Source organism: Thermobia domestica, chromosome 6 (assembly GCF_964235325.1).
Source record: "Thermobia domestica chromosome 6, izTheDome1.hap1.1, whole genome shotgun sequence".
Taxonomy (NCBI): Eukaryota; Metazoa; Arthropoda; class Insecta; order Zygentoma; family Lepismatidae; genus Thermobia; species Thermobia domestica.
The window spans coordinates 245,867,312-245,887,737 of record NC_137459.1 but is presented as its reverse complement, the minus strand read 5'-3'; the positions used below and the strand labels follow the sequence as shown (position 1 = coordinate 245,887,737).

The following is a 20,426-nucleotide window of genomic DNA, read 5'->3' as shown; positions in this document are numbered from 1 at the left end:
CGTCAAAACTAGTTTAATTGCTTTTTCAAACACTGGGTAGCTGGAAAAAATGTCCACATCAGTTGTTACTTGATTATAGCAGTTTGGTATTCTATAAAAAAGAGACCTCTGTATAATAGCCAACCTAGGACGGGCAAGATGGAATAGGTGGGTATTCCGGGTGATGCGGGAAGGGACACGTAAGGATAGTTCCTGAAGTAATATTTCCGATCTTAAGTTGCCATGAACTATTTTATGTAGATACTTCAGGTCAGAGATACTTCTGCGCACTTCAGGAGTCTGAATATTAAGATGTTGCAAAAGTTCCTTCTTAGATAATGATCGAAGTGCAGGAACACGAAAGCGGACTATAGCGAGAAAGAAATTGAGAACAGAATCAAGTCTGGAGAGATGTGTAGGTGCTCCCATGGCCCATATGGGAGAGCAGTATTCGATCTTGGGCGCTATTAAAGTTTTATAAAAAGTTGCTAATGAAGAAACAGTGCGTAGTTCGGTGAATCGATAAAGAAGTCCCAACATGCGCATTGAATTCTTTAGTATTGAGGAGATGTGGTCAGAGAATGTGAGTTTTGAATCAAAGATGACACCAAGATCATTGTGACTAGCAGAATGTGTGATAGGGGAATCGTTGATATGGTATGTGGAGGGAACTGGAAACTTTTTCAAGGTAATAGTAATACTGTCACATTTCTTACTGTTGAGTTTCAAGTGCCACATTTCACACCAGCTTATAAGGTAACTTATGTCTTCCTGTATAGCAATTGTGTCATGGAGACACGATATTTCTCTGTATAACTTACAATCGTCAGCAAAAAGCAGAAGGCCACTTGGTTGAGCTGATAAGTGCGTGTAGAGATCATCCATATACAGGACAAACAGCAGAGGCCCAAGTACACTCCCCTGAGGCACCCCTGAGATCACGGGTTGGGGGTTAGAAGTCGCCCCTGAAAGAACAACTCTCTGTTTACGGTCCTTCAAGTAGCTTGTGATTACAGAGAGAAATTTACCATGTACATTAAATCTATTGGAGAGCTTATGAAGAAGATGAATGTGACTGACAGAATCAAAGGCCTTCGAGAGATCAAAGTAGATAACATCTAATTGAGTATTGTTATTCATACATTTGACTGCACAGGAGAGAAGAGTACTTAAATTTGAGAGACTTGAGCTTTTCGGTAGAAAGCCGTGCTGAGAACTGTGGATGTAAGGTGAGGTGAATTTAAGTAGCCTGTCTTTGATTATGTTTTCGCAGATAATTGATATTACAGAAAGAAGAGATATTGGCCTATAGGAGGATACATGATCTTTAAGTCCTGATTTATATATTGGGGTCACGTGAGCTAGTTTCCAACTGGTGGGATAATACCCTTCCTTGAAGCATCTATTCAATAAGATAGATAGAGGAATCGCAATAACTGAAGCAGTTTTGTTGAGAAAGAGAGGACTAATTTTATTAGGTCCAAGTGATCTATGTGGAGATAACGATAGCAAGAGAGTCAGAACTTCGCCTGGGGTGGTAGAGACATTGGATAAGGTTTCCGAACAGATGGGGCGGAGAGGGGGGAGATGGGTTGTAGAGGGAAGGGAAGTAAATGTTTTGCAGAAGTAGTTATTGAAGAGGTCGGGTCTTTGATCATCACTCGCTTCAGTATTTTCATCTTGAATTGTTGCCGGTATCCCCGGAGATTCATTCTAACCCCCCGCCCCCATGTATTTACTGTACATTTTGATTATATTTGACTGGGGAATGGTTCTTTTCTCTTCTCTGAAGAGGAATAACGTTCGGCACCATTCACAGGATGAACGTCAAATTCAGTTGAGTGAATCATCACAGCATTATTGCCCTTCCACCTAACTGCGATAATAAACTTTCGCAACATACGTTCCACGTCTTTCTTGAAAGTATTTGTGGCAGGTAAAGGGTATTTTCCAACGCGATTTTCTTTTACAGTTCATGTTCCACAGAAACCTCTTTTTGAAAGTTCCACTAATTACATTGATGACGTAAAGTTATTATCAAAAAATAAAGAGAAACAAAGGTACTTGCTTGAATTTTTTCAACCGATCCAAGAACTACAGATTCACCTAAATTATGCGTAGTTCGTTCAGCGACGCTTCTTCCTTGATGCAAAATCAAACTGCAGGGAATAATGTAATCTATTACAAGCTGCGCACTCTTTGAATCCAAAACGAATAGGCTTGCCTCGTATAAATTGCTTGCAACCATGGCGATAAAATTACGATAAAATTATTTGTGTGTAAAAACATGTATTCTTTTGATGCTAAATGATGTAGAACTCAAGTCTCTGTACAAACAATTGACTTCAATACAGTAGGCCCACTGGGTCGATAACGGCCCACCTGAAATTGTATAGCTTCTAAGATCCATACTACTCAAAGTTATACAATATGGCTCATAACATAACTAAAGCGCTATCTTGTCTTTTTAAGAATGCTATGCAAAGTTTCGGAAAAGAAAGTGCATAAGGTGTATAATGTCTTTTGTGGAGGAAGGTGGGTGAGTAGAACTAGCTATTACAGGTTCCGGGAGAAAAATAATTATATAAGAAACTAGATGTAGTGTCAGATGGAAATAACCACAAAGGCAAGTAAAAAAAGGCATCAGAAAATGGAAGTCAAGCATAAAATAAGCAATTAAATCAGTGAGTAGAAAAAGAAGAATATTCCCCAACACGTTACTTTTGAAAAACAAAAAGTAATACTGCTTATCGGAAATACCATTGCTTACGTAAAAATATCTGTATGGGAGATTTGTGGCGTATGTTAAGACCTTTCATTTCCCAAAATTCCAAGAACGTAATGGGATTGGATATTTAGTTATGGAGAAATTGTTATCGTGGAATGTTATCCTTTATTTTTGGAATGTTCTTCTTTTTCTACTCACCGATTCAATTGTTCTTGACCATATTAAACTACCTCGAATCGAAAAAGTGGGTCGTTAACGACCCAGTAGGCATATATGGGTTAATGCCTTTTTTCGTATACCTTAAGCTTAGAACAGCCGAAGCAAATAAACCCATAAACTAGAATGTTATACTTGATCCATGCAGGGGTGTATACCTACTTTTGGGCCACTATATAAAGTCTGAGCAGTAATGGGTTAAGATGGATTTCGTAGAAATAGGAATAGAAAGCAGAAACTTGATCCAGTTGGCTAAGGATAGAAGCCAGTGGAGAGCTTTTGTGAATGCGGAATTGAACCTCCAGGTTCCATAGGCCATAGAGTTAGTCAGTTATCCTGATCCAACACCCTGCATATAACGTTTACATATGTACTGATCTTCCATTTGCATGGATTTCAAGAATTCTTCCTTCGTTCTCCTTTTTTTTATAAAGTTGCCATGACTTGTAAGTAACTCTATATTCTTCTACTTGTTCTAGACCTTGTACACCTAGAGAAATATAGAAAAATGCTACACTAGTTTCACAGCTTCTACAATGCTTTTCCTATTTTCTAATGAATGTTGACCACCTCTAATATTAAAGAAACTCGTATTTGACCAAAGCCACTATACAAAAAAAGGCCAGATAGAACAAAATACACGTGTTTTATAAAGTAATAAATTATCATCCCTTTATTTATAACCCGATCAGAATGATTTGATCGCTGGGTCAGTTAGAATTATAGTTAAATATACCGTTAGTCACAGCCAAATGAGGAAAATAGCACCTACAAGTGAAACATTCTAAATCAACTGCTGTATAAATAGGTGACATCAGGGCGTTGTATTAATTGCTGCAATTTCAGCATCTCACATACCAAGTAATTGCTATCGAGCTATAGAATGCCGGAAGCAACCTTTGAAGGTGCTAAATGGTTAGCATTTCCGATTTCGGTATGGTAGGTCCGGGTTCGATTCTCGTGGAAGTTCGTGTGAATCGTATCCCTGTTATGAGTAAATGACATGTTTCTTCCTTGGCGGTGAAGAGTCTGTAAACTCCAATCAAACAAACCAAAATAAATGATGATAGATAAAAAAAACTCTCAATTCTTAGCAGGATCCAAAGTTTGATAAGGAGTGTAGTGAAACAAACGTCTTTTTGTTTGATTATAAGCACGGTCGTTTCATCTCGAAATATTTCAAATGAAGAATCTGGAAAGTTCAGCAGATCCCCAGAACCAATCCTTTACGCATTGTCTTACTTTCCATAAAATTAAACTGCTACCTTAAAATTAGCCATTTGTAATCTGGAGAGTTTCTTGTAGGACCACGAAGGCTGGCCTTTATATATCATTAAACATCGGTGATCGTAATGCATTCAAGTTCTCGATGTCATTACCACAAAATAATCTTGTATTGCAATGAAGATCAACGAAGTAAAATAATCGTCGTCATAGGCAACCCTAAAGATTACCCACAATACGGTTTACATTATTATGACAGTTACTGAGTATATTACGTAAGAACTTACAACTGACATGGTTGTTGCGTATCACACTGACAGAGATAAATTTTTGTGTGCTCGTATATGTGAATCAACAGAAAAAGAAATGTTATTAATTGTGCAGTATTTGCCCTACTTTTGCACATGTTTTTATACACATCTCATGACTACCATTCCAAGACATATTTTATTGTTTCACTGCAAATATACATAACTTCATTTCTACGTTCTGGTTTTTAAACTAAATAATCCAGATTGTCTTCATCCCTCCAAAAACAATCTTCAAGATATGGTAAATCAAATAAATAGAATACTTCAAAAAGATTACATGTGCCATTTCCAGGAAATACAATCTTTGAAAAAATGCTATGTACACTCATGTCCAAAATTATTGTCGCATGTCTATAAATATGTTGCTGTAGGAATATAGTTTGATAACGAATTCGCCCGGTATTTCTTATAATGTTAGTATGTGTATAATCGGCAAAGACATGTATGTGGTAAATTTCATGTCAAAAGAGCAGTAAATAAGAACAATATGACGAAAAGAAATTTTTCCTGTCCATTTAGCAACATTTTGTTTCACTCATTCTAATTTTCGTATTTATAATTCTTTTCCTATGAAATTTACCACAAATATACATTTCCCGATTATACACATAGTATAAGTTTTAAAAGTACCCTGCAAAATCATTAACAAATTATATTCTTACAATAAGACGGTTATAGATATCCAACAATCATTTTTGACATGAGTGTAGATGGTACCGCACATTTCTCTCTCTTTCTTTTTCTCTCTCTGTGTGTATAGAAAATGCATCCAGTTTGGGCTTCGTTTATATAGATGCAAACTGTCTCTAAAATTATAGTATTTCTGCTGACACTATTATGAACAGCGTTTATGTTTTCCTCTTTCCTCTGCATTTTCTAATCTCAAATTTGCCCTTTTCGAAATTCCCTATTCAAATCCATTTAAACTATTTTCACTGGCGTGTCAATAGAATAAAATAGTTTTAAATTAATATTTCAATGATAAATATATTTCGATGTATAAATATTTCTTTATTTAATTCAAATACATTTTACTATTGTTCTAAACTGATAAACATATGGACGGCAGGAATTTATTAACATGTAAAAATCTTTTTTTTTTGTATATAGATTAATTTGACATACATATGTAACAAAAAAACTGTGTACACATACAAAGTGTATACATCAGTGGACAATGTAAAGCTCACACAAATAGGTAGGTAATGATGAATACTCTTTCAGAAGCATAATTAAATGCACAATATTCGTTACTCACATACTTTGACACTTTCTGCGACTAGTGAAGCATACGACTACGGGCCACTTCTGTTTTCTTACATTTATGTTTTAAGAACATACAGTGGCATTATATATATATAATTTATTTTTAGCACAATTACAAGAACAGCCTTTACATTGGTAGTGAAAATTTAGTTATATATATTTTCACTAAACTATAAATATGTATAACTGAAGACTGTTAAAAAAATATAACATAAGCGTATGAAAGAATCACATTTTCGGAAGCACCATTGTAATATATTGTTAGATTTAAAATATATGTATATGTCATTAAAAATATAGCACCATCTGTACAAAAATATGTTATAGTTCCACAAATACAGGTACAGTTTAATGTTTTTATTATTATTACTTTTACAAATATTGCTCCAAGTATACGGCTCTTCACGAAAATGTTAGTTTGTTAGATAATATTATTGATTATCACATTATATGTGAATAACATATCAGTAAGCAAACCAGAAGTGCCTAAATTTTTCTATAGACATAGTAATAATATACCTTAAATTTTTACATATTTCACACACTCGTTAGAGTGATTTACTTGCAGCTAAAATAACAGTGTTCGGTAAACGTATCACTTTTAACTTGGAAGTTGGAGCAAAATATTAAAGCTATCTTCTTTAGAATCATGATTCTAATACTCTCCCATCATCTGCCACCTGCGTTGCATTGTAAGATATTTTACACTGTATTTGGGTTAATACTATAAGCTATACTATAATAGTATAAAGGAATAAGCTGATAACTTGTCTTTTCTGTCGTAAGTTGCTTGTTGCGCTTCTTTAATCGATTAACAAAATTTCTATAAATTAACAGCAAATTAATGCAGTTTATTTTCTTTGTTTACTAGTTTGTAAGAGAGCATATGTGCATATGTTGTATGATTCTGTTCACCTTTTATAATAAAATTGCATTCTAGACCCTGATATTGTTACGTAGATATCATTCAATTTGGTTCAATGTCAAGTACTCTTTAATAGATGAAAATGATTACAAAGCATGATTACAACAAATAAATCTCAGCATCGATGTTGAAGATGGCAGAAAAGCAATTGAATATTGAAACACTTGAAGCACCAATACAAAATTACAAAGTACTAAGGTTTCAACTATGTTGTCACTCGATTGATTAAACGTACATACTTCCACGAAAGAATTATTACTGCAGTCATAAACTAAGAATAAAGTTATACTGAATGAATATTATTACCAGCTTTTTAAAGAGAACAAACAAAATAAGCTATTATTAATGAGAAAATTCCGAGAAAATGCATCCACAAGTGCTGCAAAAAGGTGTATAAAACAAACGGAACACCAGCTCAAAGGATACTACAGCAGATTAAAAAATAAATACACAATATTACACAACAGCTTACTTGAAGGAGGCTTTAACTAGGTGGCATAATATTAATCTGAAGAACACTATTAAAAAAAATGCAAATTAATTGCGGCTACATGTTACAATTATATGTTATAACAATTATAATCTGTAGAAATTATTAATGACAGTAAGAGCAATTATCACAGGAAATTCTATCATCTGGCGTCAAAACTTCGATTTTTTTATTGTCTTATATTGCTTATAAATTATGAATGATATAAAGAATGCAAGAAATCTACACATATATTTAAATAAGAACTTGGGTGAACAAGAATATATCTGAATGCTGTTTGCCAATAGTTCATGATATTAAAACATAATTTGAATATTTGATTCCAAATAATGAAGAGAAGAAATACAAAAATCAATGTAGTTACAATCAAAACAAAAACAAACTAAAGAACGTCCTTCTAATATCAGAAAGATTAAACTATCTTTGAGCGAGTATCTGAGTTATACATAAGCTTCAATGAACGAACATTTCGTTTTAAAATCCTGTAAAACGTTTTAATACTACGCAATCTTTCTAATGTCTCCCCTCATATAGCAAGCATTCAAATAAACTACACGTCGTGATTAGATATAAAAACCGCTACGGAAGACAGAACTCCTAGAGGATGTCCTAGACGTGAAATGGTAAACCATATTGAGATGCGTTGAAAAAGTAACAAGTGGATTTGTGACTAGTTAAAATTAAAAGCCAGAAAATTGAGTTGTCCTTTAATATTCCTTTACACATACCTTAAATCAGAGGAGGGCGGATCAATAAAATATCACAGTCGTACTTTATAATATAGGGTATTGTATAGATTCAAGATTTTCTTTTGTGTTTATGTTTGGTATGCTTATCGAAACTCAAATTCCTGTCCATTTCAAAGGCATACATGTACATACAAATTCGATCTTTTAATATAATCTTGAAGTTCTACATACTCTCCTTGTGTGATATTCCAGCCAGTAAAGTGCCCAATGAAACTTATATTTGGACACATCTCTATAAGCAGCATCACAGTTTTTATCGTCAATTCTTTTGCAGAGCGAAATGACAGATCGTAAACATTCGCAAGACATCCTCGTCTGATTAATGCAGACATGCTGTCGTCTGAGAGGTTACCAACATCATCTATGCTAACATGTATTAGATGCAGTGCATACAAGAAGATTCGTTTGATTGCTGATGTGGAAATATTTGTATACAAAAAGTCGATGGAAGTCAACTGTTGAAACCGTAGTTGGCTGTCGGTCATCGTAAAGGATATTTTGCACGTCTCTATCTCTTCTAGTTTGGTACAAGCGCTAGTAATAACACTTAGATCGATTTCATTGTCTGCTAAGACCAATTTCAGGGTGTTCAATCTTGGCACACTGTTCTTAACGTAGGCAGTAAAATCATGTTGTCGAAAGTTATGTAATTTCAGGTACTCTAGCTTCGGTAATAAGGACAAATCTTGAATCGCATCTTTAGCTGGGGTATCCAGATAAATTCCTTGGAGATTTGGACATGCTCTTACTAAAGTCTGGATTGATTGTCTTGTCGTATAAGTATCACAAACATAGAATAACTTCGTTCTTACGTTCGACTGTTGTCTTGACAGTATATTAACTGCGCTACCCACAAACTTGTAACTACCCAAAGACAGCAAGTTGGGTGCCATTGATAAAACAACAGCAACATCTTCAGGGGAAATATTGTCTTCATTTGAGTAATACTTTCCGATATTCAGATATACTAAACTTGATCCACATCCAGAACACAAAGCTTCCAAACCAGTCCTAGTCACCGTACTTTCTCCTGATATATCCAGTATTCTGAGAGGAGGAGAGCATTTGCCAATTGCTTGCAGAACTTCATCGGTTGCTGTATGTGGAATTAGCAATGCTTTTAGGTTTCGGAGATTAAGGAGAGTTAATCCCAGAAAATGCAAATCATTACTTGTTAACCAAATACCTCTAAGATCTAAATGCTCTAATTCGACGCCATATGTTGATATTGTCTGCATAATTCTTTGGTGATAATACTTAGGAAATTTTCCTGTTTGCAACAATTTTATACTTCGGCAAAGTACAAGATTCAAATACACATAAGAATCCCAGGCAAGTACTCCTCGATTAAACAATAAGTAATGTAAAATATCTTCACATAAGCAGCCTGGAATGCGATCTAGATAATTCCTGACTATGGATAAGGGTTCTTTTGGAATCGCGAAGTTAATTTGAGGAGGAATTTCACTGACCACATTTGCAATATTGTTTGAAACCTCACGAAGAGCAAGTGACCTCAGTGACTCTACTGGAGTATACGGAGCCATTACCTGAAAAAAATAATAAAATTTATGTTGTGATACACTAGGTTTTTAATTATCAGCAATTATATTAAATTAACCAATTAAGAATGTTGTTAATTTTTAACTTAATCTACACAATTTTTCAGGAGTTATTTTTTAATTGATAATTGCTAAACAAATTCGTATCGATAAAAGTTAACGCTCATTTTCTGTCTTACAAAACATATGGAATGGCAAATCTATAGAATGTTTTGCAGATTATTTAAAGAAGTTCATTGAGCAATTCCACAACTGAATTTGCAGGAGTGGATTATTGCAGGCCCGTTTTGCACAGTGAACATTATAACCTTAACTTGCCTTCAAGTCAGGATCAATATACCTTTTCCTCAAAGAAGGGTAGACGTAGAGTGGATTACTGAAATAAAACACTGAAAGGAAATCCGTCCTTTAATCAGTGTCTTGGGAATGGAAACCGGTTGTCGTTATTCTGGTCTTTTAATGTATTAAATTGCATTGCATTGGATTGTATTCCTCACATCGTGTTGTTCGATCTACAATCTACATATCGAAACACACGTTTCCTCACTCCCTACTATCCTCCCTCTCCAGAATCATAAATACAAAAATTATTGTCCCTGGTTCAAAAAACGTTTGTATCATCATATATATTAATCGTACGTCAATGAAACCTGGAAAATATACAACCTAGGACGAGTAATATTTTCCGAGATATCTTTTTACGTGAACCTGGGGCTCCAACAGGGGAAAAAATGAAATGAAATGAAATCTTTGAGTTTTACGTTCCACGGTTATGCCGGTTAGACTAAAGGAGACGGTGATGATGAGTAATGAATGAAATGGTGGAATGAAGAAAGTGGGAGGAAACAGGAGAACCCCGAGGAAACCCACGCACACGGTGTTTGTCCACCAAAAAGTTCACTTGGCGGGGGCTGGGATCGAATCCGGAACCCCAAGCACCAGAGGTGAACGCCCTACCACTGAGCCACCGAGGCCCCACTCCAACAGGGGAGTGCCCATATAAAAAAAGGTCTTTCTCGGACAATTTTTGGGTTTTTGCCCTTTATTTCTCCTAAATTTGTGGATCCGTTTATGGTATTATTCGAAATTTTGATCAATTCTAAAGAATATGACGTACGAACTATGAATCTAAGGTAATTATGGAGTGTGAGCAAGAACTTCCTTAAATGTATTTTTCTTTATATTTTTCACCAATTTCGCACTACATGTATAGTTCGAATGGTTCAATATTTATACCTACTATCTGTATTTCAATAACTCAAAACACGTATTGAGCCAAGGACACGTGCTATTTCTAGATACTTTTTGTGGAGGTACCAGTACTCTGCTAGAGATGCATTACTAAATTCAAACGAACCTCCTCAAATGGCACAAAATTGGTCAAAACCTTTGCAGTGAATAATGAGTAGGTATCAGTAATGCAAAAAGCATTTAAGCTTGATGTGCTATGGTTGGCGAAATTTCCTGTTTGTAATAGTCCTAAACCAAGCTGGAATGGGTACATGCAAAGTACCTCATGTCCTACAGGCATGTTCAGCGTAAGTAAAATTGTTCCAATACCATTTATTAATTTGGACCCTAATAATTTGGACACCTTATATTCAGCTTTGAATTTTGCTGCACGACAATGCATTTAAGAAAAACAAATTTGTATAGTTACATTCGACCAACCACTCTATATGAAATCGTCTCAAATAGTAGCAGCAGCAGAGTGCACGAGTTATTTGTCGTTTGTCTTACTAAGACTAGGAGAGTTTCATCTCCTCATGTCTTTTCTGGGAGCTACAGGATATGTAATGAAGGGCAGTGGATTGGAAAGTTTGTGGGAGACCATACAGTATATGCGAAAAATACAGTTGTCCACATGATATCTGGACATGCGTTCTCTCCAGCTGTACGTGCTCATATTTTAACGGCAGCAGCGCTTCTATCTGTTCTCATTAAGGTGAGTGAAGATCTTAAAGAAGGCGTCTTAAAACTTGCGAGATTATTCCAAAGATTGATTGGAAAAGAACTATCGCCTGATGAAGCAATTTTCACAGATACTTTGAATCAGTTTGTTCGAAATTTTGAACTTGTATGCGAGTGAATGAGAGCCGAACAGTCGAACGGCCGCTCTTTGGTTGCAGTATTTTGAACAAATAACTTTGATATATCAGTTCATCCTAGGAGAAAGAACAGGAAATTTTCCTCTTCATGTGGCAACAGTTATGAAAATGATACCATACTTTCATGCGGCGGGACACATATACGCAAAATCAGCACATTTGTACGCACAGGAAAACGACCCGCTCGGGAGAGTAATACTCCCGAAAGTACGTTTTTCCGCGCGCTACTCTAGCAAGCTGATTTACGCGCTATCCTAGTCAGTTGTTTTAAGTTGGTCACAAAATCTATATCATGTAGTACAAGGGGAACAAAACCAGCCTTATATCATGGAGTACAAGGGCAACAAAACGAACCTTGCGGGGCTTCTAAACCGTTCCTCCTACTACTACTACTTATCTGCACAAAAGTAAGTAAATCACATTTTTGAGTATTATTTTCGTATTATTTTAATTTAAAAAGTATTATAAAAATGTAAAAAAAAATGTTAAAAAACTTTCCTCGGGCCGGGTTTGAACTCACGCCAAAAGAGATTTTCGTTACTAGCATATAGCGCTAGCCCACTCGGCCACGAGGACCGACAACAACAATGGTCTGAATTCTGCTATTTGAATGCAACGTGGCAAAACATAGATAACGCCAACCAATCAGAACTGTGTTTTTCGTTCCTACTTCCGGGAGCATTACTCTCCTGAGCTAGTCCTACAGGAAATGCTTGAATTGGAATATCGCCTATTTCCTGAAGATTACGGAAGTTCACCATGGAGGATACTTTACAATCAGAAGAAGTAACTGTTATTGGTCAGGAACGTGTAGCGATATAATTATAGAACAATCTTTAGTGAAGAACCTTAAATCAACAGGCGGCTTAACACGTGGACGTGGTATTACTGAGAATACTTTAATGAAGTGAATACTGTGTGCACCAACATGTATCGGAGTTGCTCATGCTGTTGAGAGTATAGCTGGAATTATTCCTTTATCAACAGATCATATAGAACTTAAGAGAGAGCCGAAAGAGCAAGGATGTGTCTGATACAGGTATTTCCATACAGTGGCTAACACAACACAATCCCTTTAAGCAGAAATCAGGGGCTCTTATTTGTCTGTCAAGCGGACTTGTCGGAGGATCTGATGTAACTTTTGATGAGGCACTCACGAAGGCAAGAGCATCAATGGAAGCATTTGAAGGCAAGGATGTATTTACTGCTTCCTTACGGAGAAAAGACAGAGTAATACCTCTAGCTGCAGTTAGCTCAGGAGTGAAAATTAAGAATACTACTGTAGTCATTCATCAGCAACAAAACTTTAATCGAATCGTGTGCGCCGTAAAAACTGAAAGTGAGCTCAAACATGCTTCAAATTTGAATTAGCACCGAAATCTCCGTCATCATTCGACGACGTATCAATGCGAAAAAACGAAGAAATCATCAAGTATTCAACTGTTTAAACCAGAAAAACTAACGCATGAAACGTTGCAAGTTTAGTATATTTTGGTGGACATATTTTGCATTCATGTCAATGGTCTAGACCTTCAACTTATGGAGCCATTGCAAGTATGTATATGTCATATATCATTTCTCACTATGGTACAACTTGCACCGTACTTTTTGGCGGTTACCCAGACAATCCTACCACTAAAACACAAGAACAGAAGCGACGAGTAAGCAGAAAGACATCAGCTAATATTCCAGTGGAGGACCATATGATTACTACAACTACTCAAGAGGAGTTTCTCGCAAATGAAAACAACAAACGATGTTTCATAAATCTTCTCAAAACCAGGTTAGAGGAAAACAAAGTATCAGTTGGAGAAGCCAAAGCTGACGCAGACGTTCTTATGTATCAGTCGCGCTACGAAGAGCTGCTATGGGAAGTGAAGTTATTGTTGTAGGTTGGGATAGTGACTTGTTAGTTTTACTGACTGCTTTATCTCACCTGAAAATAAAATTTGGTTCCTCAAGCCTGGAACAAAACATGCTAACTAAAAGAAAACTGTTGTTGTTAACATCTCGAAGCAAAAATCTGCTCTCAAAGACGTTGGTGAGGTTTTATTATTTGCTTATGCAATAAGTGGTTGTGGACTTCGGCGTTTTTTTGGAAAGGGAAGGTAAAAGTTTTGCGTTTATTGAAACAGAATGAAACCTTACGAAACGAAATGGAAGTGTAACTGTAGAGACTCAAGCAAAGAAATATCAAATGCTGGAAAAAAAATTCCTACTTGCATTATATGGAGCTGGCGACTACAATCGTATCGTTGGAAAACAGCAGCTACATTCTAAGTTGGAATTAGGAGTATTACCACCAATAGGTGCTGCTGCCGCTCAACATTCTTTCACAGTCTATTTGCAAATACAACAATGGCTGAGAAATACATTAGATCCTACCGAATGGGAATCGAGTTATATTGATGGTTCACTGAATCCCGTTACCACAATTCTGGAACCAGCACCAGTTACTCTTTGAAACTTATTTCATGTTCATGCAAGTTGTCTTGTCGAAAAAAAAGAAGCGAATGTGCTAGAAAAGGTCTTCCCTGTTCAGCAATGTATAGTAACTGCCACGGAATGTCTTGTGAAAACTGTAATGATGTCAACGAATTGTATGAGAATGAAGGCGAGATATTTTGATTCAGTGATGGTGACATGAAGATCTCAAATCTTAATGTGTCTTTTCATGTACTACTTATTTGTTGTACTCCAATATTTTGCAGAAAATGGGCAAATAAGTGTGAAGTTTATATATTAGTTTGTGTGCTTGTGTGTGTGTGTGTGTGTGTGTACAACTCTAATGGGATTAGTTAAGTTTTCCTTTACAAAAATCAATTATACTAAAATTAACAACTGGAGTTTTGTATGTGGTTATGTAACCCGCAAAGCAATATTCATTTATTTTTAGAAGAACTATAATATATTTCTTACGATTTGTAATGTAATCAAAATTGCGCCAAATGAAAGAACAATTTGTACCTATCTTTTGCATTATGTACTGGATCCGCGTATTTTGTACACCTTTAGTGCTATTTCCCAAAATATGCTTTTGTACGTTTCAAAAACTTAATTATTTAATTATTTTATTCATTTATTGAAATAAAATATACAAATGAAGCTATTATTTTTAGATTTCTTATTTATTTCTCTTTGATTTTGTGGAAGATTCATGACAATACGCAAGGAAGTTACGGGGTATTTTGTAAATATTAGGAAAATTCGCCATTTTCCAAGGTGGCGGTCAAAGTACAGCATAAATTTTCGGGAACTTTTAGTATATTGATTAGGACATCATAAGGAAACTTCCTGCAAAGTTTCATGCTTATATTAATTTTTTTCCGGGTTCGCCCAAATTTTGACCTTCAGTTACTGTATTATAGTTGTTCGCGTATGCGCCTTTGCTGCACGGGTACTTGGTTCAATTTCTGGTGGAAGAGTATAGAAATTTGAACCCATTACGTTGGTTCGGATGCCACCTTAAATTGTAGGTCCATAACACATATAGCAGAGCAGTGCTAGAAAGGGACGCTGAACTTCAACATTTACATGAATAACCTTTATATCGAAATCAGACACACTGAAGGAAATGATATACTGCCAAAACTATATAACACAGGTTATTAATATAAAAGTTTCCTTCGCTTAGATTTTATTTGTATTTGTTATAGGCAGTTCCAAAGCTAGAATGCGCAGTATTCAGAGAGAAAAACGTGTTTATAATAATTCTTATTTAACTATATTTTCAAATGCAACCACTAGCTGATAAGAGCGAGTTCGGGGTTTGAGTCCCCCATCAGTGCAGCAGTCTGATGCGTCTTAATATTCCATTGTTTTCATGTGCCTGCTGCTGGGCTTAAGAATATATAAAAAAAGGAATGTGTATATATACACACACGAGGCGTTTCAGGGGGAAAGGGCAATACTTTGGGAAATGGTAGTATGGATGATTCTATGCAAAAAAAAGTTCATATGAACATGGACCCTATTCTCAATGGTTTGAGAACTAAAAATTGAGAATCATTATTTATTTTGTTGCTTATTGGTCATCCTGTATTTATTCTACAAAAGTGGAATATATCACATTTGGAAGGTGATGGAATGGCCTTTCCAACGATATGCAACATGTGGCAGTGATGTCCTCGGAAGGAAAGTTATTGAGGGAAATTTGGGAAAGATTATTTAAGGGAATTGAACAGCAACACTGATTCCCAAACTCCAGTGATGATAGTAAGAATATCCATGGCTTTGGATTGATTATTTTGACAAAAAAAAAAAAAAAACCTGACGAAAGCTTAAAACACACTTTATTTTAAATTATAATAACAGTTTCGGATATCTAACATATCCTTCTTCTATGTTAGGAGAAGGATATGTTAGATATCCGAAACCATTATTATAATTTAAAATAAAGTGTGTTTTAAGCTTTGGTCAGTGTTTCTTTTGTCAAAATCCAATGATGATGTTTCTTCAACTGAAATATATACTGCTGCTGGGTTAATTCTGCAAGTTGACAACTGACAACTGATCTGTAAAAGTTCGACTTACAACGGAGCGAATCGGGATGAGGATGATGTGTTAAAATTGACAGGAAACTCACACGTAAGCCATGATAAGGAGCCAGGAGTACTTTTGGCTACTGAAAGTGAAGAAATTGATCGAATATCGTTAATACAAGGCCCACATAATACAAATCACGGTACGAAAGAACCTGGACTGGATATTAACAGATCGCAGCAAGTATCCACAAATGGTATAGAACAAAACGATCCATCTAGTACAACTCAGCGAAAATCAAATAGAGTAAGAAATGTTCCTACAAGGTATAATGATAATAGTTTTTTAATGCAAGTCCCAATAAAAATTCCAAGCACTTAGCCAATAGAGGTAACAGTGACTACAATGTAATAAATGTATATTACCAGAACGTGCAAGGTTTAGCTAGTAAACTTGATTTTTTTGATGTATTAGTTGAAGAGGATCTTAAAGGTATGCATGTCATTTGCTTTAGTGAACATTGGTTATCTGCTAATCAGATGAATATGGTACACTTAAATAACTATCAGTTAGCTACAAACTATTCACGCGCTAGTAGGCAACATGGTGGGGTATGTATATTTGTAGGTGACCATTTACGTTTTAAGGAAATAAATGTAAGACAATTCATTGTTGAATTGCATTTTGAAACAGTTGCTATTTCAATTGAAAACATGTGTATAATTTGCATCTATAGGTCATCAGCAGGAAATATTAATGTATTCTTTAGGAATCTTGAAACTGCTCTTGAGTCTCTGTGTAAGAAATATAGTACGGTAATAATTTGTGGTGATACTAACATTGACTGGCTGGTTCAATCAAGAGAAAAAAACAAAATGTCAAAATATATTAGATATGTTTGGGTTGCAGCCCCTTATCAGAGAACCAACTAGAGGGAAAACTGCGTTAGATCAAATAATAATAAGTAAACAATACACAGAGTCAGTTACCTCTTTGAATATCTTTAAGCCAGGCTTTTCTGACCATGATGCAATAATAGGGCAAATACACACATCTCAAACATTCGTACCTACTCAATCAGAAGTTATAACAAAAAGATGTTTCTCAAAAACTAATATTAATTACTTTCTACACTTGCTAGCACAAGAAACCTGGCACAAAATATATGAAATTGGTGATACGGATGGTAAGTTTAACTTTTTTCTAGATACATTTCTCTTTCACTTCAATATTGCGTTTTCCAGAAAGAACTACAGTAGGGTTAGGATGGGGAAACCATGGGTCACTATAGGAATTAGGACTTCTAAACTCAAACTACTTGAGTTATCAAAAAAGCTAAAAACGTGAAAAGACGTAACACCTCAATTTATTGAATATGTAAAATTCTTTAGAAAGACACAAAAGAGTCATACGAACAGCAAAACTTTTACACAGCATAAATTACATCTTAGCAGCGAGAAACAAAAGTAAAGCTATGTGGAAGTTAATGGTAAGATGAATAAGGTAAAAACAACAGGAATTGATGCAATAAAAATAAACTCTCAAGTAGTATGTAACCCAGATAAGATTGCAAATCATTTTAATAAATATTTCTTAACTTTAGAAACATTTAACCCAATCAAAATAGCTCATCAAGAAAATAACTCTAAGCTACAGAGCGGAATACCTAAGTCGCTTTTCCTGAAACCAGCTACACCAGAGGAAATCTTACAAATAATAAAAGGCTTAAAAAGCTCCAGCTCTCCAGGTTGGGATGAAGTGCCATCCATGATTGTAAAGGAAAGTTCTCTTCTTATTTCACATCAACTGTCATATAATAAATCATTAATTTTTGACAGGAATTTTTCCTACGCGGCTTAAGTTAGCTAGAGTTACACCTGTGTATAAAAACGGAAGTAAATTGGAGTTAAATAATTATCGTCCTATTTCAGTTTTGCCGTTCTTTTCTAAAATATTTGAGTTAGCAATGAAAGCGCGACTAAATAACTTTTTCCTTTTAAATAATATAATATCCACAAGTCAACACGGGTTTCAAAGCCAGAAGTCAACCAACACTGCAATCTTTAATTTCATCTCTGATGTAGCAATGGATATAAATAAAGGAAAGCATGTAATTGGTATTTTTGTCGATTTATCTAAGGCGTTCGATTCTATAGAGCATGGTATTTTGCTAGAAACATTGTATTCTTATGGCATCAGAGGTATGGCAAACAATTGGATAAAGTCGTATTTATCTGAGCGTAGTCAAACTGTTGGCATCAGTAAAGAGGTAAATGGCTGAAGAAAAATGTTTAAATCATTTTTAATGAAAGTAACAAAAGGAGTACCACAAGGATCAATATTGGGTCCTCTTTTGTTTGTTGTATATATTAATGATTTGGTTAACAGTCTAGGCTGTGTGAAGTCAACATTGTATGCTGATGACATAAATGTTCTTGTCAGTGGAGACTCAGTAAATGAAGCAGAAAGGCTCACTACAAAGACGCTAACAAAAATTATTAGTTGGTTAAACATAAATAAATTAACTATGAATTTAGGAAAAACTAACATTGTCAAATTTCGATTCCCGGGCCAAAGAAATGAACTTGTACCAATAACTGTAGACACTGTAGAATTATGTCAAACAACATCTATTAAATTTCTAGGAGTATTTGTTAATGAAGATTTAACATGGAATACTCATGTTGAATACATTAATACTAAACTCAGTTCACTGTGCTTTGCATTCCGTAGGTTGCAAGGTAGTTTGTGCAAGGAAGCTGTCATGTCCTTATACTATAGCAAAGTTTTTTCAATAATAAACTATGGTGTTATATTTTGGGGAATTCGAGAATAAGTGCTAGTACATTCCGAATACAGAAAAAAAATTATTAGAATCATGTTTAGTATGCCTGAACGATCCTCATGTAAAAATATTTTTAAAAAATATAAATTATTGACATTACCTAGTTTATATATATATCGCACAATTATGTATGTAATCGAGCACAAGGATTTATTTACTTTAGCTAATACGATTCACTCATACAATACTAGGCAGAATTGTAATATGTATATTATCCAACAGAATTATGCAAATTTTAGCAAAACTGTGTATATGAATTGTATAAAATTATATAACAAATTACCAACAAAGTATAAGGACATTAACGAAAAACGGATATTCAGAAATACTCTGTTAGAATTATTGTTAGAAAAAAGCTATTACTCTGTGGAAACTTATCTTACTGATAATATATAGAGAATGTAAATCATATCTGACAACTGTAATGCTTAATTGAGGATTGTCCTCATTTGTAAACTATGAACAGACAAATAAATATGAATATGAATATGAAAGAATAAAGGCGAAAAACATAGAAGAACTGGTCACACCAATGGATGATTCAAGCAATTTCGTTACTTCCAGTATCAACAAAAGGGCAAGATTTCAAAACCTGTAATACGAACCCAGCAACATGATCAGTATATAAAGTGAAACATGACTAAATAGTAACGCGGTGACCCAATATTTCCAATGAAAAATGGCCTAATTTGTTTTTTTCAGGAGATATTTTCAAACCTCTACGTCTTAATCGTTCAAATAGTTCACGTGTTGTATTAATAATACCATCTATCGTATCGTCTGACCACAAAATATCATCAAGATAATAGAATACTTTATTTTCGTCTAATCCTTCTAGTGTTAGTTTCATTAAATCATTTAACGCCGCTGGAGAAGTAACTCCTCCCATAGGAATGGAAGTGAAACAGTATTGTTTAAGTCCAGGAACTGAAAAAGCAGTTACTAATTGGCTTTTTTCAGACAAAGGCACTTGGAAGAATCCTTGCGAGAGATCTGTCGTACAAATAAGGTTTTTACCACTAGAACGCACTAATATGTCTTGAATTGGTGGTACAGGAAAATTAATAGGCCTTATCTTAGCATTCGTAAATCTCATATCTGCCACGAACCTCCAAGATCCATTTTTTTCTTACTAATATGATGGGATTATTGTAACTACTATGACAAGGACGAATGACGTTTTGTTTAAGTAACTGTTCAACTTGCTTGTGAACAGCATCCCGAAGATGGAACGGGATGGGAAACTGACGAATGTGTACTGGGTCTTCATCCTTTAACTGAAATTCGTGAACATAGTCCCGTGCCTTTGAAAAATCGTCCGGGGACCAACTAAACACATCTCTGTACTCCGTAACTAAATCATAAAATCGTTGTCTGTCATGTTCAGAGAGTTCAGGGTTCACATCCACCCTGGTACAATCAAATTTATCAGATTGAGTCTTTTGAAGACCAGTATCTTCTGTAACATTACTACAAAAATGTTCTTCCCTATTCAAAACAGCATGCCCTAAAACTTTATTCTTCCATAGCAAAAATTGCTT

At 35.0% G+C, this 20,426-nt stretch overlaps 1 protein-coding gene across 4 annotated transcripts in view; it reads right to left on the bottom strand.

Moving 5' to 3' along the window:
- Window positions 1-5,455: 5,455 nt before the first annotated feature.
- The window catches only part of LOC145688458 (uncharacterized), a 150,045-nt gene continuing 135,074 nt past the window's right edge, over window positions 5,456-20,426 (bottom strand). For all 4 annotated transcript variants that reach the window (XM_081762718.1, XM_081762719.1, XM_081762721.1 and 1 more), the window contains one exon: window positions 5,456-9,438. In XM_081762718.1, the coding sequence (XP_081618844.1) occupies window positions 7,999-9,435 (1,437 nt within the window). In that variant the 5' untranslated portion in view covers window positions 9,436-9,438 and the 3' untranslated portion in view covers window positions 5,456-7,998. The remainder of the gene's footprint in view (window positions 9,439-20,426) is intronic.